At 37.7% G+C, this 23328-nt stretch overlaps 1 protein-coding gene across 2 annotated transcripts in view; it reads right to left on the bottom strand.

Annotated features, from left to right (window-relative positions):
- Suz12 (SUZ12 polycomb repressive complex 2 subunit) overlaps window positions 1-23328 on the bottom strand; it is a 43920-nt gene that overhangs the window by 17095 nt on the left and 3497 nt on the right. The window contains exons 4-7 of one of the 2 annotated variants that reach the window (XM_021177519.3): window positions 17881-17949; window positions 5384-5433; window positions 2717-2802; window positions 625-856 (exon numbers count right to left, since the gene is read on the bottom strand). In XM_021177519.3, the coding sequence (XP_021033178.1) occupies window positions 625-856; window positions 2717-2802; window positions 5384-5433; window positions 17881-17949 (437 nt within the window). The remainder of the gene's footprint in view (window positions 1-624; window positions 857-2716; window positions 2803-5383; window positions 5434-17880; window positions 17950-23328) is intronic. The other variant, XM_021177520.3, reaches the window with a different exon arrangement.

Raw genomic sequence — 23328 nt, forward strand, 5'->3', positions numbered from 1 at the left:
TCTGAGAATAGCACTTCTTGTTTAATTATCTTTGTAATGGTAGTAACTATATATCAATTGAATGATTACCTCAAAAATGAATTCAGACCTGCTGGAAAAATAAAGAAATGGGTACAAGGATGAATTTGTAATATATGTTCTACTGCTCATGCACCAATAGTACCACCATTGAATCTGAGCTTAAGGACCATGAGTCCAGTGTGAGACTGACCAGTCTAGGCAATGATGAGACCGTATCAAGACAGAATGAAAGTAAGGAGAGAGAGAGAAAGAGAGGGAGAAGGGGAAGCAAAAAGGCAAAAAGGGGAAAAGGCTCCTGGTTAAGCTAAGTAGTGAGTAGACACCTAACCTAAGGAAGGCTCATGGTCAATGTCCAGTAAAATAAGGTATCAGGCTTTCCAACTTTGGAAAGAAACAAGGTTTTGATGAGTTGTTTTAATTTATTATCATCTGGTTTACTTTATCCTTGAGACAATCTTGTTACACTATATAGCCTAGGCTAGCCTTAAACTCATGTTCTACTGACTAAGCATTCTAAATATTAGAAATACTAAATCCAACATTTTCAATCACCACTTTAATCTCCAATAATAAAACCAAGTAAAATTACATAAATAAAATTACCAATATTTTCATTGGTTTCTCCATTAATCATTCCATTAAATTCTCTTCTTCCTGGACGAGTTACTCTAAACAGCAGTGAGTAGGACTTCACCATATGGCTGTTACTAGGTTCAAATTCATTACTGGAAACTGCCAGGGATGGGAAATTTCCTGGTTTTGTTTGATTGACATCAGGATTCAAAGGCACCTGCTTTTTACCAGTAGGGACTTGTCTTATTGGACAACTTACATCCTGCCAAAGAAAAGATTGATAAATTACACTTACATATCAAAAACAATAAATTATACTTAAAACTTAAAATCACAGCTATAAGAAACACACCATAAGCCACAAGTACAAAATGGAATGTTAAAATAACATACGGCTGAAAATTAGAAAGAAAAAATTAAAATTGTACAGTTAAGAGTCCCAATATTTAAGAAATTGAAGATAGGACAATATAATGAAAATGATGATACAGTTTATCCAGTATTGAACTGAAATTACTTCCAAGGTTTTTGTACTATCATCATGGAATAAATGGGTTGGGAATGGAGAGATGGAGCAACAAAGTACAGAGCAGTGGTTAAAACACATGCCTATATGTACAAGGCTTCGGTTTCAACTACCAGCAAGAGAAAAAGCATAAATAAAACAAGACTGTAAAGGTAGTGTAGTTGGTAGAATTTCCCCTGTATGAACAAGGCCATTAGTGCTGTGCTCAACTCCAAGCACTGCCTGAACAACCAATGGTGGGACAGGTGGAGATCAGAAGTACAAATTCATCCTGAACTGTATCGTGAGTTGGGAGCAACACACACTATTTTTAAGTCTTTTTCTCAAAATAAATAAGTAAAATAAAATGAAAACAAAAATATAAACAAAATAACTAGAAATACAAGAAAAAGAAGATGGAGGTCTGGTTTGTGAAATTTCAGAGAGAAAGAAAGAGGGAGAGAAAGAAAGAAAGACTTATTCCTATCAGAGCCTTATTACTTTTGTACTTTTGTTTCCTTTAATAAAAGAGAGGCTCGGGGGCTGGAGAGATGGCTCAGTGGGCAAGAGCACCCGACTCCTCTTCCGAAGGTCCAGAGTTCTAATCCCAGCAATCACTTGGTGGCTCACAACCATCCGTAACGAGATCTGGCGCCCTCTTCTGGAGTGTCTGAAGACAGCTACAGTATACTTACATGTAATAAATAAATAAATCTTTAAAAAAAAAAAAAAAAAAAAGAGAGAGAGAGGCTCAAGCTAGGCAGTGGTGGTGCACACCTTTGATCCCAGTACTTGGGAGGCAGAGGCAGGCAGATCTCTGAGTTCAGGGCCAGGCTGGTCTACAGAGTGATTTCCAGGACAGCTAGGGCTATACAGAGAAACCCTGTCTAGAAAAAACCAAAGAGAGAGAGAGACAGACAGACACTCAAGTACTTAGAAGTCTATTAAGAGTATAATCAACCTGTAGGTTTTAGTGGGTTCCTCAGGAAACTTAGCACTATGACAACTGTTTCTAGGATGAAATGATTTTTTAAATAAAATCTGAAGCAATGCATTAATAAGTTAATGGCAGACAGTAAAAGATTTTCCTCTGTACAATAAAAGAATTAATCCTTTAGGGCTGGAGAAATGGTTCAGCCATTAAAGGCTAGGCTTACAATCAGAATGCATGCTACATCCACACTAATTTTTTAGTAGCTATAACATATGATACTTATATGGTAAGAACAGCTGAATCTCTCCTCAAGACCATAGATTTCTTCCTACAGCTCCGAATGGATGTTTGTACAGATGCTCAGATGAAAGGAAACACGGGGGAAGGTGGCAACAGGTTATATAAGCAAATTTCAGCCAGCTACCAAAGTAATTCTCTCCCCATCCTTTTTGGAGACAATGGTCTCACTATATAGCTCTGGCAGGCCTAGAAATAACTCACTATGTAGACTTGGCTTGCCTCTGCTTCCCAATTGCTGGGACTAAAGGCTTATGTCATCATGTGCAGCCTCAACATAGTTATTATTTCTAAGGTTCTAAAAAGTCTCATAAATTTAGTAGATATGCAGAAGCATGTTCAATTAGAGATTATTCTATTACATCTACTAGTATTTTATACATTACCTTTCTTTTTTTGTGGCAAACTTTCACAAGCAGGACTTCCAGGGTAACAGAATTTTGTTCATTTTCTGAGTTTTGTGATGGCTTATCTAAATAGAAAAACCAATGTCTTAAAAAAATTTTAAGTGTATACATAACAATGAAAAAAATTTTTCCTATGTTTAAGAATCTCTCAAAACAGCCTTCCTACAAGGAAAACATATCTCCCAATTCAGCTCCAGACTTGGAGCTCCATTCTTTTTAAAAATAAATCAACCTTTCATAAGACAAATATTCACATCTTCCTATAAATTGATTATCTTCAATTTGAGTAAGACAGCTCAATTACTATAATTTATAGTAAATCTATTTACTGATTATGGCTCATCTGAAAACAGCATTTATTTTTATGATAGAACAAAAATCTCCTCTTCAAAAGAGACAAAAGCAGGCAAAGATCCATAGAAGGCTTGATTAAAAGTTATATAGAGCCGGGCGGTGGTGGCGCACGCCTTTAATCCCAGCACTTGGGAGGCAGAGGCAGGCGGATTTCTGAGTTCGAGGCCAGCCTGGTCTACAAAGTGAGTTCCAGGACAGCCAGGGCTATACAGAGAAACCCTGTCTCGAAAAACCAAAAAAAAAAAAAGTTATATAGAATTACACTAAAGAGTTTAGACCTTGTTTCAGAAAGAGAGAGAGAGAACTGACCTAAGTGTCAATAGGGAAACTTAATAGGGAAATTTACTACTTGGTAATGCTTCAGCTTACAAAACTTAAGAAATTAATAGTTTTGAGTTTAAGAGTCTAAAATTTCTGTCTAAATAACAAAAAACTTTGCAATCGAAGACTCCAGCTTACTGCTCTATTGTTTACTTATATTTAAAATTCTTAATAGTATTAGTGCAATCCTAAATATTTAAACACTAAACTTCAGTAACATGCAAAACTATTGGTAAATCATTAACAGATATATCTCACAAACAACTTTTTCTTTTCCTTCTTAGATTTTTTTTCCAATTTTTTATTAGGTATTTTCTTCATTTACATTTCAAATGCTATCCCGAAAGTCCCTGTACCCTCCCTGAGAAACAGAGCTAATCCATAAAAGTTAAATTACAGCTCAAGGGCTGGAGAGAAGACTCTCTAGTTGAGAGCACCGGCTGCTCTTCCTGAGGTCCTGAGTTCAATTCCTAGCAACCACATGGTGGCTCACAGCCATCTGCAATGGGATCTGATGCGTTCTTCTGGTGTGTCTGAAGACAGCGACACTGTACTCATATACATAAAATAAATATTTTAAAAACTTAGCTGGAAGCAGGGCTTAGAGGGGCACTCCTTTAATCCCAGCACTCAGGAGGCAGAGGCAGGTGATTTCTGAGTTTGAGGCCAGCCTGGTCTACAGAGTGAGTTAGTTCTAGGACAGCCAGGGCTACACAGAGAAACTCTGTCTCCAAAAAAATGAATAAATAAAATAAAAATAAATAAAAACAAAACAAAAAACAAAAAACCCTGTCTCAAAATACCAAACAAAACACAACTTTCAAGTGAGTTCTTAAGTACTGCAGAAAACAAATTGATGAATAAAAATAAGAACTATATATAATTATGAATTGTTTAAGAGGAAAAAACCAGAAATATAACAAACCGGCCCAATGTATGGCAAAGCCTAATAAGAACTATTAGCTAAAAATATGCATAATCAGATATTTAGTTTGTAATTTAAAAAAAATGGCTCCTGTATCAAGTGGTTCCCACATTACTTTATTAACCCCCTGCTCTATTGTTGTAGGGTTACACAAAGAAGGCCACTAGTCTCTACTCTCGGCACTTTAAACTTTTCTTTCTTACTGAAATGCTGAGAATGATAAAAATGTTATTTCACTGTGTTAGAGTCAACTTAAATAGAGAAGGAGACAGGCACTATCCATTCTTTTTGCATTCATTTATTATTTATTTTGAATATGTGTGTGTTCATTGGAACATGTGAATACAGAGGTAGTGGACAACTTATTTGGGAGCTTGTTCTGACTCAGGTCATCAGCAGGTTTATCTGCTGATCCATCTCAAAGACCCCATATTCATTTTTTGGGTTGTTTTTGTTTTTTGAGTCAGGATCTCACTATGATGCCATGGTTGGCTTAGAATTCTGTAGACCAGACTGGCTTTGAACTCAAAACAGATCTGCCTTCCTCTGCCTCCTTCCTGCATGTACTACCCTTCCTGGCCCTTATCCATTTTATTATCAATTACCCAAGCATGCTTTTAACTAAAGCTAGTATAAAATACTATATATTTTCTCAATAATCACTGACATTATAACACCCCGTTAGTAGTAGTAATAATTTCTGCTGCTTACTATTCAACTTGAAACAATACAAATGAAACGCTGATGACACAGCACCAACTCAACACAACTTGGTCAGACCAAGGTCCTCGGTCTCTGGAACTTCTGAAGTAACTATTTAAAATTTTTCATCATTACTTGTTTTAAACTTAAGATCGAAAATCATCATCGGGATATGGGTATAGCTTTGTCTGAAAAGGACACTGGGTTTAAAATCCACCACCACAACAACAAAAAAAACCAAGAAGTTCCAACAAATGAAAATCAGTTTGTTTGGTTTTTTTTTTTAAAATAGTTTATAAAAGAACACAACTTAGAATCAACATCTTTTCTGTTCTAGTACTTACCATTTTTGTGGAAGAAACCGGTAAATGTAAGTTGCAAATGTGCAGACAAGCTAAATAAAACAAAAAGTTATCACTTAAAATTCTATAATAAATATAGCACAGACTTTAAAATACTCACAGAGGGCTGGGTGGTGGTGGCAGGACAGCCAGGGCTACACAGAGAAACCCTGTCTCAAACCTCAGAGAGGAAAAGTAACTGACAAATGTTTGATTCTCTCTCTTTAACTACTGTGGCTTGGGAACCCAGTGTGCTTCTCCTCTTAAGTGTACTAAACCAAATAATAAGCCAATTCTATTACAATATACAAATAGCCCATAATCACAGTGCTTTATTGTCTTTGTTATAAAAGTGGAAGGTTATTTTTTCCTTTTTTTTTCTAGACAAGGTTTTTCTGTGTCCTGGAACTCACTCTCTAGACCAGGCTGTCCTTGAACTCAGAAATCTGCCTGCCTCTGCCTCCCAAGTGCTGGGATAAAAGGCATGCGCCACCACTGCTCGGCAAGAGGAAGGTTTATCATTCCATGTTATCAAAAAAAAAAAAAAAAAAAAAAAAAGTTGCCAATAGAAGCTATATCAATGTAAGTAGTATTAAATATCTTTCCCATGGTGCTAGGACATGTTCAGCAAGTTTTTTTTTACCTCCCCAGTCTTTCAAGTACATTAAAGCAATGGAAACTCATTCTTCAAATTAGAGCCATTACTTTACTCTAAAATTAAAAGTAAAAAAAAAAAAAAAAGTCCCAAAATTATCATAGATATATAATTTACTATTTTAAAATGCCATTTTTACATATGAGTTAGAGCCTCTACAATAAGAAAATCAAGTGTGAACTACTTGTAACTTTTAATCTAAAATATTAGCTAATATAGAAAAACCATTAGGGGCTGGAGAGATGGCTCAGTGGTTAAGACTGAGCTGACTGCTCTTCCTAAGGTCCTGAGTTCAAATCCCAGAAACCACATGGTGGCTCATAAACATCTGCAATGGGATCCAATGTCCTCTTCTGGTGTGTCTAAAGACAGCTACAATGCACTCATATACATAAAATAAATTTTTTTTTAAAGATTTATTTATTTATTATATATAAGTACACTGTAGCTGTCTTCAGACACTCCAGAAGAGGGCGCCAGATCTCGTTGTGGATGGTTGTGAGCCACCATGTGGTTGCTGGGATTTGAACTCTGGACCTTCGGAAGAGCAGTCGGGTGCTCTTACCCACTGAGCCATCTCACCGGCCCCATAAAATAAATTCTTAAAAAACAAAACAAAAAAAAAAAAACCAGCCAAGCATGGGGGCGCACGCCTTTGATCCCAGCACTCGGGAGGCAGAGGCAGGGGGATTTCTGAGTTCGAGGCCAGCCTGGTCTACAGAGTGAGATCCAGGACAGCCAGGGCTACACAGAGAAACCCTGACTGAAAAAAAAAAAAAAAAAAAAAACAAAAAAAAAAAAAAAAAAAAAGAAAAAGAAAAAGAAAAAGAAAAAAAATGTTTAGAATGGACAATATCAACAGAAACATCAACAGCCTTTTGTAGTAATTTTAAACAGCAAAAGAGGATCAGCATTTGTTGCAGTTTCTATGATGACTGAGAACCAGTATTACAGAAGACTAAAGCAAAAAGATAGCAGAGAAGTACAGGGTATTTTTACTACCACTCTATATTTACCACCCTCATGAACTGACACTTCTGAAACCATGAGCCAAAATATGTCTTCTTATCTTGGGTATTTTGATTCACAGCTATGCAAAAGCTATAATCTAGTACATATGGCTTTCTTAAATGGTGATGACATTCTGGGTGTTCGTATGGAAGGGGGAGTTTCAGAAGGACAGTGAGGCAGGCTACAAAGTGTTATACAAATAATGACTGGAAATGAGCATAACAAGAGTAGGCTAATCTGGAAAAATCTTCCTAGGACCCTCTATTATTATTTTTTTTTATAAAGAGAAATTAGATGCAAGTGAATTGAGTTTGTTTTCAGTAACAGATTTATTTAGGGATACCTTTTTCCTTAATAGATTGTGACAAGAATATTGTCTTCTAGAACACTATAGGCAGGGGTGCTGAGATGGCATTTCAAAAACAATGCTAACAAGGCAAGGAGTACTGGTTTATTTAAGGAGTGAGTTCTAGGACAGCCAGAGTCACACTGAGAGTCCCTGTCTTGAAACCAAACAAACAAAAAGTTTGTCAGTAAAAGACAAGACTATGGAAGTATAGTAAAGGTAGAAGAGAAGTTAGAAGGCATAAAACATGAAGTAAAACTCAAGAGCAACAACTATAACAAAATGGTTATACAATGGGGTTGGGATTCATAAAACAGGTCTGGTCTGATGGTGCATGCCCCATTGCCTGCAATTACAACACTCAAGGAATAAGCAGGAAAACTCAAAGCCAGCACCAGCTACATAGCAAACTTCTCAGCTAAGTTCAAGGCTAACTTGGCCTTAATACATGAAACCTCGTCTTTGTTTTTGAACCCCTAGCTATAGACCAACTCTAGAAATCAAAAATCTACCTACCTCTTTCTTGTGAGGGTGGGAATGAGTATCTTCCCACCCTACTCTTAAAGCAAAATTCAACCAGTCAGCAAGCCAAACAAATAAACAAACACACTAACTAACTAACTAACTAACTGTTCTAGTGAGATAGTACAACAGTTAAGCGTACTGGCTACTCTTCCAGATGATCTGGGTTCAATTCTCAGCACATAAAGGTGGATCTCAATCATCAGTAATTTCAGTTCGGGGACTCCAACAGTCTCCTCCTCGGCAAATGGGGTACAAACAAGCCAGCAAAACACCCACAATCATTAGGAAATAAATAAGTAAATACATAAATTATAAATGGTGATTTAGGGCTGGAGAGATGCCTCAGTCGTTAAGAGCACAAACTGCTGTTCCAAAGGTACTGAGTTCAAATCCCAGCAAACACATGGTTGCTTACAACCATCTGTAATGAGATCCGATGCCCTCTTCTGGGGTATCTGAAGACAGCTACAGTGTACTTAAATAAATTAAAATCTTATAAATAAATAAATGGTCATTTAAAGAAGGGGGGAAAAGAACAATGGCAAAGGCAGTCCTAGCACTCTGGAGGCTGACAGGAAGTTCACAAATTCAAGGCCAACCCAAGCTACATAGAGCCATCTTAAAAAAATAAAAGCAGAAAATGATTCCTGTGCTGCAAACACTTTCGTATTACTTACTTTCTGACTCAAACTCAGGAACGTAGGATAAACCTCAAAGATCAGGGGTCTATGCACAAGAGGAAGCAGAAAGATTTTAAGGGGGCTGGTGAGATGGCTCAGTGGGTAAGAACACCCGACTGATCTTCCGAAGGCCCAGAGTTCAAATCCCAGCAACCACATGGTGGCTCACAACCATCCGTAATGAGATCTGACACCCTCTTCTGGTGTGTCTGAAGACAGCTACAGTGTACTTACATATAATAAATAAATAAATCTTAAAAAAAAAAAAAAAAAAGATTTTAAGAGCAAGAGGTAGTAAATGACTTCAAGGAAACAGCCTATTCCAGACACAAGAGGACTGATACACATCTGAGCTTAAGAGACTATGACAGCCATTTATAGACCAGAAAAAGTTCAAACCACACAAAACTAAATATAGAGGAGTTGAGCACAAAGTCCTACTACCCCTAACAAAGAAGCTATCCAAAATGGTTACTAGGAGGAAAAATGAGTTAAAAAAAAAAAAAAGAGCAACACTGGGCACATAAATCACACTTGCTGGCAGGCTACATGCTCAGAAATAATTGGCCAACACAAAACAGATCCCATGGTTTTATTTCCTGAGACAGGATCTCATCATGTGGCTGTAGCTGGCCTGGAACTCACTGTGTAGATCAAACTGTCCCTCTAAGAGTGCTGGGATTAAAGCAACACACCACTACACATAGCTGGATTTTTGTTTTAAAAGATCACCAAAAGATATGAAATCAAGTGGATATATGAGAGGCCCTTGAAGGAGCTGGAGAAGAGGGGCACAAGAAAGTAAAATAAATAAACCCAAAACACGGAGTAAGGAATGGGTCACAGTAAAAGTGGCAAGAGTATTTTAAGTGTTCTTTATCACATCACATCTGGTTTGACAAAATGCAGAACTACATGTTCAAGAGTGAATGACTACATGTAAATTATACGTTAGAAATGATAAAGAGCGGGCTGGAGTGATGGCTGAGTGGTTAAGAGCACTGATTGCTCTTCCAGAAGTTCAAATTCCAGCAACCACATGGTGGCTCACAACCATCCCTAATGAGACCTGCTGCCCTCTTCTGGAATATCTGAAGATAGCTACAGTGTAGTTACATATAATAAATAAATAAATAAATGAATGAATGGAAGGAAGGAAGGAAGGAAGGAAGGAAGGAAGGAAGGAAGGAAGGAAGGAAGAGAGAGAGAGAGAGAGAGAGAGAGAAAGAAATAGAGAAAGAGAGAAAGAGAGAAAGAGAGAAAGAAAGAAAGAAAGAAAGAAAGAAAGAAAGAAAGAAAGAAAGAAAGAAAGAAAACAAAGGAAAGAAAGAAAGAGGTCAGGCAGTGGTGAAGCACGCCTTTAATCCCAGCACAACCTAAGTTCCTACACTGGATGGTGGAAAGGTGAAAGGAAAGATCTGACACCACAAAGTTGTCCTCTTAATAACACAGTGTGACAGTAACAAAGACAGTAACAGTATTTTTAAATTTAAAAAACAATCAGAAAGATACTTAAGGGTTGGCAAGATGGCTAATTAGGTAAGGGTACTTGTCATCAAGCCTTGGTGACCTGAGAATTTGATCCCTGGGACCCACAAGGCAGTAAAAAATGACTACACAAGTTTTCCTCTGACTTCCAGTTGTGCAGTGACACACATGTATACACACCCTAATAAGTAAATGTAGTGTGTTGTGTATACCAGGCTATCATTAAGCTCACTATGCAGCCATGAATCTTTCTACCTCCACTTCCCTAAACTGTGATTACAGGTGTATAATACTTTTTTTTTTTTTTGGTTTTTCGAGGCAGGGTTTCTCTGTATATCCCTGGCTGTCCTGGAACTCACTTTGTAGACCAGGCTGGCCTTGAACTCAGAAATCCGCCTGCCTCTGCCTCCCAAGTGCTGGGATTAAAGGCGTGCGCCACCACGCCCAGCTCAGGTGTATAATACTAAAAAGCCTAGTAGATTTCCTTTAAGAAAAAAGGAAAAAGTTTCCCTTCCCTTTCCTGTCTCCTTTTATATGCTGCATCGTCTTTTACAGCTAGGTCAGGACTGGGAAAAAGAAAAACATGGAAGGTTCGTCAGGCATATTTGATTTTAAGCTAAATTGTTAGGATTTACATAGCCCATTCTAGGCCAAGCAGAGTAGTTGAAATTAAATACCTGACAGCTCTGAAGCAATCTGCAGAAAAGGGGTAAGCAATCCTTAAGGGACTAATTCTGAAACAAGATTCCCATAGAAACCTCAAATCTGGGCTGGTGAGATGGCTCAGTGGGTAAGAGCACCCGACTGCTCTTCCGAAGGTCCAGATTTCAATTCCCAGCAACCACATGGTGGCTCACAACCATCTGTAAGGAGATCTGGCGCCCTCTTCTGGAGTGTCTGAAGACAGCTACAGTGTACTTACATATAATAAATAAATCTTTAAAAAAAAAAAAAAAAGAAACTTCAAATCTAAATACTTGATCCCACAAAAGAAACCAAGTTTTTATGCTGAAAAGACTGTGATCACTGCATTAAATTTATATGTACACTGCTATGATAGCAAGCAGGAAGTATAAAGCTTTATAAATGAGCCAGGCATGGTGGTGCATACCTTTAATTCTAGCACTTGGGAGGCAGAGGCAGGTAGATGTCTGTGGGTTGAGGCCAGCAAGGTCTACAGAGTAAATTGTAGGAAAGCCAGGGCACAGAGAAAACTAGTCTCAAAATTATCGAAAACAAAACTCCAAAACAACAACAAAAAAACTGTAAAACTGTATTACGCCCAAATAGGAAAAGTTAATATGATACTCTAGCACCTACACTGTAAAAGGATAGCCACTTCTCTTTAAAACATTCACTTAATTTGTATTTTGTGTGGTCGGAGGACAACTTTTGGGAATCTGTACTATCTTCAACTAATAAGTTGGACTTGGTGCCAATTGCCTTTAGCAGTTGAGCCAAATCCATGGCTTAACTTCCCTTATATCATATAAAGTTAACTTCTAACTAGGGCTGGCGAGATGGCTCAGTGGTTAAGAGCACTGACTGTTCTTCCGAAGGTCCCAAGTTCAAATCCCAGCAATCACATGGTGGCTCACAACCATCCGTAACGAAATCTGATGCCCTCTTCTGGAGTGTCTGAGGACAGCTACAGTGTACTTACATATAATAAATAAATAAATCTATAAAAAAAAAAAAAAAAAAAAACTTCTAACTACACTAGCTATTCCATTATTCTAGAACCCAATGTCTCAAAATATAGCATTTAGATATACAGGTAGGAAGACTTCGAATGGAAGATGGTGTATATGTCTATTACACAGAAATAAACCTTCCAAAACATAGAGTGCTTATGTGGAGCTTGGCAGTATGTATTTAGGAAACGGAAAGAGAACAGTTTAAAGTCAGCCTCAGCTACTACATAGAGAGTTCAAGGCCAGCCTCATTAAGTAAGTAAATAAATAAATAAATAAATAAAACCTTATAACCTTGACTCAAGTGCTTAAAAAGGATAGACATTGGAGAAATATACACAATCAACTTAAGGAGGTTGAACATTATCTATAAAATAGAAGGGCAGTGAAAAGCTACTAATGCCAGAAATACTGTTTAAAATAATTTCATTAGTTCTACAGTTCAAGGAAAGAGCAACTGTCTATCTAGCAAGTACAAGGTTCTAGGTTCCATCCCCAGAACTACAAAGATATGGATATAAAGAATTTAATAGCTTTGCCAAGATAAAGACTATATCATGTATCTATTGACTAAAACACTGAGTATTTTTAGCTGGGTGTGGTGGCACACACCTTTAATCCCAGCACCTGAGAGGCAGAGGCAGGCAGATTTCTGATTTGGATGCCAGCCGGGTCTACAAAGTGAGTTCTAGGACAGCCAGGGCTACACAGAGAAGCCCTGTCTCGAAAAAAACAAACAAACAAAAAAAACCAACAAAACAAAACAACCTTGAGCATTTTTCCAGAAAGGATCTCCCAGTGTAACTCTCTACCCTGAAACTCACTGTAAACCAGGCTGCCCTTGAGTTCTGCTTCTTCCCTAGTGCTAGGATTAAAGGCATGTGCCACTTCACCTGACAAGAGCATTATCAGATCCTTGGCATCTTTTCCAGGCTTCTCGGGCCACTCTTGCTATTCTCCTTTCTAGGGTACCTTGGTCTCAAGGTGACCTCAAGAAGACAGGTGACTCTAAAGCTGTTTACATCATGTTCCCTTTGCCGAACCACTTTTATGCTCAGTATCCCACACCATTTTATTCCTATATTTGTTTCATGTTTCAGCTAATTTCTCCAGATAAGACTTGGCCATGACATTTTCCAGACAGTCATTACGTTCCCATATCCAATAACTCAAACAAGGACTGCTTCTCTTATATACACTCATGGTTTCCCTATACTTTTCCTTCCTGCTATTTACTAGATGACCATGTCTTTCTCTCCATAAACAGACATTTTACTCCCATTATACCCTTAAAGCTTAAATACAGTGCTTCATACATGATACACTTCTCTGGCTCCATATATGTTATGCTTCATTTTGGTTTTTTGAGACAGTGTTTCTCTGTGTCACAGACCTTGCTGTCCTATGTATTGGGATTAAAGGCATGTACCAGTACTGCCTGACTCAGACTTTGCTATTCTTACCAAAAGAACTGTGTACAAAGGGAAGACAGGTGACTCTAAAGCTTAGTTTTACACAAAAACAATGGTAAAAGGAGCTTTGGGACCAGGGATGTCTCTGGAAACTTAGAGAACTTGCTTAGCAAGCACAAGGCCCTGGATTCAATTCTCAACAAATAACTACAAAACCCAACTAATAAAAGTTCTACTTCAGCAAGGCATGGTAGCATTTGCATGTAATTCCAGCATCTGGGAAGCTAAGGCAGACAGGAGAGCAGGAAATTCAAGGCTTGCTTCCCTGAGAAAACATAGCTTACAATAAACAAAATCTCTAACTCAGGCAACTCTTCGGGGATTTCTCTAGTTAACTAATATTAAACCAAGAATGCAAAAGGATAACAGGAAGACACAAGCCCTTTTCCTTCTCATCTGCACCTTTGAAACAAACTCCAATTTTCAAATTTTTGCATGAGGTGCTTATCTATGGAGATATATTTACAAGTAAAGAGTTCTGCCAGGCAGTAGTGGTTCAAGCCTTTAATTCTAGTTCTTGCGAGGCAGAAGCAGGAGGATCTGAGTCAGGCCAGGCTGGTCTACAGAGCAAATTCCAAGATAGCCAGGACTACAGAGAAACTCTGTCTTGAATAAAACAAAAAAATCCCCAACACCCCCTTCCTCCTCCCCAACAATAAAACCAGCAGAATTGTTACAAAAGAACTCCCTAGGATCCTACTACTAGGTTAAAACAGAGAATTGAATTATTCTAGGTAAGCCATTATTCATGGTCAGAAACTACAAATTCAAACTTGAACATCAAAACCAAGAGTTTGAGGAAAAAGAGAGAGATGTGTTTTATGTATCCACAATTACACCAAAAGGGGAAGGAGACAAAAACAAGCCTGGGAAGCAAGTATGACCCTGCTGAGTTCCTAAAATCTGCTAGGTGCTTCAAAAGTATGCAAAGGATAATGTATTGTCATTTATAAATGACAATTTTATTATTGGACTTTAATATCAAATGACATTTGTCTATTGTGACAAACTAACATGTTAAGAGGCAAAAACTGCAGGGCATTGTGGCACCCAGCACTTAGGAGACAGAGGCAGTTAAGTTTGAGGCCAGCCTGATCTACAAAGCAAACACAACACCAGAACAGTCAGGACCACACAGGGAAATCCTCTTGAACTATAAAAAAAATGAAAATAAGCCAGGCATGGTGGCTCACGCCTTTAATCCCAGCACTCGAGAGGCAGAGGCAGGCGGATTTCTGAGTTCGAGGCCTGATCTACAAAGTGAGTTCCTAGACAGCCAGTGCTATACAGAGAAATCCTGTCTGGAAAACAAACAAACAAACAAACAAACAAACAAACTGAAAATAAGAAACCATGATGTGACTCACAATTCTCTTTTCTGTCCATAATTTCTTCTTTTAACAAGTTTCTATAACTAATGTGTAAGACAACTGTAGATCTAAAGTATTAAAAACCATGGAATACCAATTGGTTTTGCATAGCTAAGTGTTAATATTGTTTGTTTATATTTGCTATAAATCTTTTAAAAAATTAGGCATTTTCGTAGATTTTGACTTGTAGTACTGTGATATTCATGTGAATCTAGAAAAGCACCTTCAGTTCTGGGGAATGAAATACACTGGGCATGGGAATAGAGAGACACTAGTCTAACTCTGGAAAGTGTGTGCTGTAGAACATGAATTCCTGCAGGACATTTACAATGCTGAACAGACACAGTTCTACCAAACTCAATGGGTCTCTGAGTATGCAGAAAAGATAAAAGGAAAAGAAATGCTCTTGTATATGATTGAAGATTTTAACTTTAATTAATATCACAAAACAAAGACTTGCATTATTCTAAAAATGAACCTAGCTGGGCGTGGTTGCCCATGCCTTTAATCCCAGCACTGAGGAGGCAGAGGCAGGCAGATTTCTGAGTTTGAGGCCAGCCTGGTCTACAAAGTGAGTTCCAGGACAGCCAGGGCTATACAGAGAAACCCTGTCTAAAGAAAAGAAAAGAAAAGAAAAGAAAAGAAAAGAAAAGAAAAGAAAAGAAAAGAAAAGAAAAGAACCTTGACACAGTCCATATACTTTTACAGTACCAACATTACATACTGACATCTAAGCTCCGCCCCATAACCCTGTGCTAGATTAACATAACAGTAGGACTACAGGTAATCTGTGAGAAGTGTACTGAAATAATAGTATTAGGAAGACTGAGGGGCAGAAACTTGAAATATGTTTTGATTAGCTTAGTATCTCAGGAAACAACACTGAGACAGTATTGTACAAATCAACTTACTGAAAAGGCAGGTGATCTGAGTTCCAAGTCAGCTTGGTCTACAAGTGAGTTCTAGGATAGCTAGGCCTGTTATGCAGAGAAACCCTGTCTTGGAAAAAAAACGAAACACCCAAAACTTGTCTTTCAAAATCGTGAGCAAGGGGCTGGGGAGATGGCTTGACTAACATGTAGGCATGACGACTTGGTTCTAGAACTGTAGCATCCTCATACAAAGCCAGGTACACATTAGCACTGGGGTCAAGATAATCCCTTGAAACTCACTGGCCAGCCAGTGCTGAGTGTATGTGATATAGTCTGTATGACTGTGGATACTTATGAACTGACCTAAGAACTTCCAAGAATTTTCTATAGCCCAGGCAGGCATGGGGGCTCATGCCGTTGATCTCAGTTCTCAGGAAGCAGATGCAAACAAAACCTATATGACTTCAAGGCCAAACTGATCTACATGGTGCATTCTAGGCCACTGGTGTCATAGAGTAAGACCATCTCAAAAAACAAAAAATTTACCTAGCTACATTAATTAAGACATTAAAGAATTGCTGTCAAGTGGAAAAGAATAAAGGGATCATGTTTCCCACTTACTGCCTTATTATTCCTAAAATCTTTAAAGGACTAGAAGGCAAATTATTAAGGGCATATTAAAGGTGCATGTCTTTTAATCCGAGCACTCAGAACTTAAAGGCAGGCACATCTTTGAGTTTGAGGTCAGCCTGGTCTACAAAGCAAGTTCCAGGACACAGAGAAATCCTATCTGAAACAAACAAACAAACCAACCACTAAATGAGAACACTAAGTATATTATCTGTGTTTGATAGTTTTATGTCAACTGGACATAGTCATTTTAACAGAGGAGACCTTGGTGGGAATTGTGAGGCACACCTTTGCTCCTTTCAGGATGCCCTTTGAGTTCAACGCTAGCCTATTTTCAAAGTGAGGTCTAGGACAGGCAGGGCTTCACAAAGAAGCCTCAAAAACCAAAAAAAAAAAAAAAAAATCAAAGATATCATCAGCCCAGAAATTCCCAGCCTAGATTTTGCCTGCAAGGCATGTACTTGATCGATTGATGATGGACGTGAGAGGACCCAGCTCAAAAAAAAAAAAAAAAAAAAAAGTGTTTGTGTGTGTGTGTGTGTGTGTGTGTGTGTATCTCAATCACTGCTAGAGCACTTGCCTAACATTCACAGAAATTTGTATTCAATCTCTAACACAGAAGAAGTTGAGGGATAGGTAAATGGAAAGTTACATAAAATTTTCAGTTTCTAAATATTCTGTAGTTAATAAACAAATGGCACTCTAGTTCCTGGAAATGTTTGAATGTAACATTATTGAATGTTTGTCTTTCTTTTTTGATTTTTAAAGACAAGGTTTCCCTGTGTAACAGCCCTGGCTGTTCTGAACATCACTTTGTAGATCAAGCCTGCCTTGAACTCAGAATCCATGTGCCACCCTGCCTGGCTAAAAGTATGAGTATTTTACATTTAAGAGATAAATAAGGAAAAGGAAAAATGAGATTTCTCTCTCTTATTTAAAGATAATTACTTTGAACAGTAGTTTTCAACCCATGGGTTGCCACCACTTTTGGAGTCAAATGACCCTTTTACAGTGATTACCTAAGACCACGGGAAAACATATATTTACATTATAATTCATCAAAGCAGTAAAATTACAGTTATGAAGTAGCAACAAAAATAATTTTATCTCGTGTCTCTAGCTGCATATGGAAAGAGAGGCCCCTTGGTCTTGCAAACTTTATATGCCTCAGTACAGTGGAACGCCAGGGCCAAGTAGTGGGAGGGGGGGACGACCTTTTGGGATAGCATTGGAAATGTAAATGAAGAAAATACCTAATAAAAATAATAATAATAATTTTATGGTTGGGGGTCACCACAACGTGAAGAATTGTATTTAAGGGTCACAGCATCAGGAAGCTGAGAACCACTTACTTAAGAGGAAATACAATAGTGTGAAACACCAAGTACAAAGTATGAATTCTAGTCTCCACTTCTCCACAGGTGAGGTAGTAAGAGTAAGACCAAGTGCCCATGTTAAAGAATCTGATTTAAAAAATACAAGGAACTCAAAAGAGAGATGCAGTAATGATATATGTCCTACAAAACAGTTTCCAATATTAGAGGTGGTCAAACAGTCTTGAAAAATCTCTACCAGAGATGCCACAGAAATTAATTCCTGACTCATATGTACACCTGGAGCAACTGATTCTAATACTTTAAAAAAAAAAACCAAAACAAAACTCCCAGTAACCTTGTGGTGATCACTAAGGAAATGGTCACTCTAATTGTCCCTCTTTCCTCCAGTGTATCACTTAGTGTAAACTGACATTCTCTTACCTATGAGATTCTTGCTCTCCTTTCATTTTCTCTACTTTTGATAACATATCATCAACTTTAAATGTTTTCCTGGAAGAAACAGATAAACATAATAATCACTTCTCAACTAGGAAACACACAAATTTATACTGCAATAAACAAAAGCAGAAATTTGATTTTGTTTATTTTAAAATTAGATGACTAGCTATAACAATGCACCACTATTGAGACAATGTGTTATATAATACAAGTAGACATACCCTCAAGCTCAACTGTTAATGTTATTTTTCATAAAACCTCCTAGCTGGATGGTGGTGGTGGCAGTGCATTGCCTTTAATCCCAGAACTTGGGAGGCAGAGGCAGGTGGATTTCTGAGTTCGAGGCCAGCCTGGTCTACAGAGTGAGTTCCAGGACAGCCAGGGAGAAACAGAGAAACCCTGTCTCAAAAACAAACAAACAAACAAACAAACAAGAAAAAAACTTCTGCAATTATCTCCCAGTCATGAGTAATTCTCCTTACTCCTGGTATTTCTTTTTACTTATTTTTAAAGTCCCCTACATGTAAAACCTCTCTAAGTATTTTATTTCTACTACTAGACTATAATTTCCTGAAAGGCAATTTTTTTTAAGACTTAGTAGGCATATAAGCTCTTATCAGGTTGAGCAGAACAAATGCAAAGTATGTATATTTTTAAAACATCCATTATCTTGGTTTTGTTTTTTGTTTTGTTTTGTTTTCTTTTGGCTTTTTGAGACAGTTTTTCTGTGTGGCCCTGGCTAACCTGGAACTCACTTTGTATACCAGGTTGATCTTGAATTCAAGAGACCTCCTTGTCTCTGCCTTCCAGTGCTGGGATTAAAGGCATGTGCCACCATGCCCTGCTAGTCATAAAATATCCTCAAAGGTTATTGCCAGAGTTTCAATTAAACAATATTCCACATCAAAAAGATTTAAAAAAGCCCCCTCAAAAAAATTTTAAAAATGACAATAACGTTAGGACACATACCACTCAATCATAAAATTTATTATACTTTAACTTGACTCTTTGATTTTTGATAGAGGCTCTTGTTATCTAGCTTTAGTTGGCCTACCACCACTCACCATGTAATATGTAATATCAAGCTGGCCTCAAACACAGGCATAACCCCACCACACCTGGCTAAATCTGCTTAAGAGAAAAAAAAATTTTCCACCAAATAAATTAATAAAATTTTCCAAATGAAAGTTGAGTGGGATAGAAAATATGCCTCATCTTACTCCTCAAAGTGAGCTACATCCTAGAAATAAAAGTATTGTTTCATATAATTTGTTAATTAGAAACAAATGTTTCTCTTTTATAGAGACATTATTTTCAAAATTAGGACTTGAAAAGTTGATTTCACACTCATTTATAATTTGATAATACTTATGTGTAGATAACCAAATAACCTAACTCATATTACAAATGTGTGCCACTAGGCCGGGCCAAATACTCAACTGCTCTCTAATGAAAAGAATCAACAGGCAGTAATGGCTCGCCTTTAATCCCAGCACTTGGGAGGAAGAGGCAGGCGGATTTCTGAGTAGAGGCCAGCCTCTACAAAGTGAGTTCCAGGACAGCCAGGGCTGTTACACAGAGAAACCCTGTCTCAAAAGAAAAAAAAAAAAAAGGTATCTATTTTCAATCTACAAATAAGAGAAGAAAAAAACTGACTCAGGCTCATTACAAATAACTGTTCAGTATAAATATTGAAGGATTTTTAAAAAATTATTTTAGTACTTAACTTTAACCATTTAGCCGGGCGTGGTGGCGCATGCCTTTAATCCCAGCACTGGGGAGGCAGAGGCAGGTGGATCTCTGAGTTCAAGGCCAGTCTGGTCTACAAAGTGGCCTGGTCTACAAAGTGACAGGACAGCCAGGGCTGCAGAGAAACCCTGTCTCAAAAAACAAAAAAAAAAACTTTAACCATTTAACTTAAAATAAAAGAATAGTAACAAGGTTGCAGGGGTTGGAAAGATGGTTCAACAGTTAGGAGCACTGACTGCTCTTCCAGAGGTTCCAGGTTCAATTCCCAGGACCCCTTAGCTGACATGTCTCACGCACATGTAAATCTGTAACTCTCGCACAGACATACATACAAACCAAACACCAAATGCCCATACAACAGAACAAAAAAAAAAGAATGGTAATTTTTTGATAACTAAGAAAAAAAATTTAAGCCGGGCGTGGTGGCGCACGCCTTTAATCCCAGCACTCTGGAGGCAGAGGCAGGCGGATTTCTGAGTTCGAGGCCAGCCTGGTCTACAAAGTGAGTTCCAGGACAGCCAAGGCTACACAGAGAAACCCTGTCTCGAAAAACCAAAAAAAAAAAAGAAAAAAATTTAAATCTGTCTTCAGGAAGAAAGGTTAGACTCAAAAACTGAAGCATTTCTTCCAATGTTGAGTTTCATTTGGAAGAAACTGGAGCTGAACATTTTGAAAACACTAGAACTGCACAGTAGCAGCCATTTGAAATAGGTAAGATCATAAGGGCAATCTAGCCTCCTGTAGGGAAAAGGAAAACAACTACTAAAACTAAACTCAAGTAGCACCTCCCCACAGCAAGCACTTCTCTAAAAGATCAACACCACACAACAGCTGAGACTAACAAGTGAAACAAATAGCAACCATATAGTCACCAAAAAATTCAAATTACAAGACGTTTGATGGGGAGAGCGGAATGGAAGGGTTTCAAATAACTTCAAAAGATATCTAATAAAGAAAGATTCAATAAAAAGTTCTTTCTTGAGTCAGGAGTATAACTGGATGCCTATAATCAAAGTACCCAGGAATCTGAAGCAGGAGGATTACAACTTCCAGCCCAGCTTGGGATTCACTGTGAAATCCTTTCTCCAAAAATAAACTAAAGTGTTCTCATCTTTCTCTGTGTGTGTGTGTGTGTGTGTGTGTGCGCGCGCGTGCGCGCTCATCTTTAATCCTACTGTATCACAGTAGGGTTAAGGCTATAGTATTTGAATGCTTCTTTGAAGACTCAAGTATGAGTTTAACAAATACATCAGAATAATATTATAACCGATGGTACGACTTCAAAGAGAGTAAGGATATAGCTAAGTGGTAATAGCTAAGTGTCTAGTCTAGCATGCCTAAAGCCTGGAATTCAATTCCCAACAGTGTCTGTCCCTACCAAATACTGTTATACTAATAGTACGTATTATACATAAATGTAAATATATACATTATATTAAGAACTAAACTCAGGGCTGGAGAGATGGCTCAGCGGTTAAGAACATTGACTGCTCTTCAGCAGGTCCCGAGTTCAAATCCCACCAACCACATGGTGGCTCACAACCATCTGTAATGATATCTGAGACCCTCTTCTGAGGTGTCTGAAGACAGCTACAGTGTACTTACATATAATAAATAACTCTTTAAAAAAAAAAAAATGAACTCCAGGGGCTGGAGAGATGACTGCTCTCCCAGAGGTCTCGAGTTCAAATCCCAGCAACCACACGGTGGCTCACAACCATCTGCAATGAGATCCAATATCCTCTCTGGTATGTCTGAAGATAGCTACATGGTACTTATATATAACAAATAAATAAAATCTTTAAAAAATATAAAAAAAAAAAAACCTGAGTTCCAAAAAAAATCATGAAAGAGCATCACTGTGAGACATATACGTTTAAAGTCCCTAACTACAAAGGCCACTCATCTAAAGGGCTTAGTCCTAAGTTTTCAAGTTAGCTATATAACAAGAGAACTAAATCCCTATGTATTTTTGTAAGGAAATAATCTAAATGAGATTTAAATGTTTAAATGTTTCTAGGCTAGCACATTTGCTTCAAAAACCCCCAAAGACAGTTTTAAGAATCCAAGGGGCAATAATCAGAAAACCAGTTTCTATTGCCCAAAGTTCACATTATTTTTGATGCAGTCTCATTATATCAAGTTAGAAACTGTGAATCCCTGGGCAGTCCTGAACTCACTATGTAGAGTAGCCCTGAACTCGAGACCCACCTGCCACTGCTATTTCTAGTGCTAAATTAAAGGGACCTGCTACCATACCCAACTCAACCAAACTTTTTTTAAAGATTTATTTATTGGGCTGGTGAGATGGTTCAGTGGGTAAGAGCACCCGACTGCTCTTCCGAAGGTCCAGAGTTCAAATCCCAGCAACCACATGGTGGCTCACAACCATCCGCAACGAGATCTGGCGCCCTCTTCTGGAGTGTCTGAAGACAGCTACAGTGTACTTACATATAATAAATAAATCTTTAAAAAAAAAAAGATTTATTTATTTATTATATGTACGCACTATAGCTATCCTCAGACACTCCAGATAAGGGAGTCAGATCTTGTTTCAGAGGGTTGTGAGCCACCATGTGGTTGCTGGGATTTGAACTCAGGACCTTCAGAAGAGCAGTCACTGCTCTTCACCTCTGAGCCATCTCCAGCCCCTCAACCAAACTTTTCATATTGTACCTATTGGCATATATCTAAGGAGACAAATAGTCTAATAAGCAAACATGTTATGAAAATCATACATTTTAAAATGTGCTTTTCTATTTATTCATAAATTAATACAAATTTAGCTTGTAAAAAGCTTATTTTTAAAATCAAAATCAGGTCATATCTTAAAATAACTAACTTATTTAAAAAAGTTTGAATTCAGAGTTCTATGGAATGAATCAAAAGTAATCTAACTACAGACTACAAGTGAAATTTGGCTTACTGTTGTGTATAACCCACAAGCCAAGAATGGTCTTTGAAGATAAAGCTAGCCTATCTGAAGTTAGAAACTGTGAATCCTTAGTAAGTAAAGTGTTCTTTACCCCACACCTCAAATCGAAAAAATTCTGTATTTCTCTCTAGTTAGTAGGCTTATGTATTGAATTTCATGAATGAAACATTCATAGACATTTTTCTCTTTATATGACGTAGTCCTGATATTGTCTTCTAGCCACAAGACCCTAAAATGTTTATTATTCCTTTAACAGAAAAGGTTTGATCACAGACCAAATAATGCAGTAGACAGGCATAAAGTAGACAATCTAATTCTGTTGTCTAATTTGTTATCTTCTTCCTAGTTATTTGAATGTTTGGCAACTTTTACTTATGAAATGAAATTAATTTCTCTTACTCACAGGTCCCTCAATTGCCAAAAGACAATCTTACATTTCAAGTCTTCATAATAAATTATGATGCCCTTATAAAACTGTAACTTGCAGCCGGGCGTGGTGGCGCACGCCTTTAAGCCAAGCACTTGGGAGGCAGAGGCAGGCAGATTTCTGCCTTTGAGGCCAGCCTGGTCTACAAAGTAAGTTCCAGGACAGCCAGGGCTACACAGAGAAACCCTGTCTGGAAAAACAAAAAACAAAAAGACAAAAACAAAACAAAACCAAAAAACTGTAACTTGCTCTAGAAATGTGATGCCTACCTAGTAACCTGAATACTCCTAAGCAATTTAGTTTCAAAATGTATTGAAAT

Source organism: Mus caroli, unplaced genomic scaffold (genome assembly GCF_978045245.1).
Source record: "Mus caroli unplaced genomic scaffold, Mus_caroli_1 scaffold_13, whole genome shotgun sequence".
NCBI classification, from domain to species: Eukaryota; Metazoa; Chordata; class Mammalia; order Rodentia; family Muridae; genus Mus; species Mus caroli.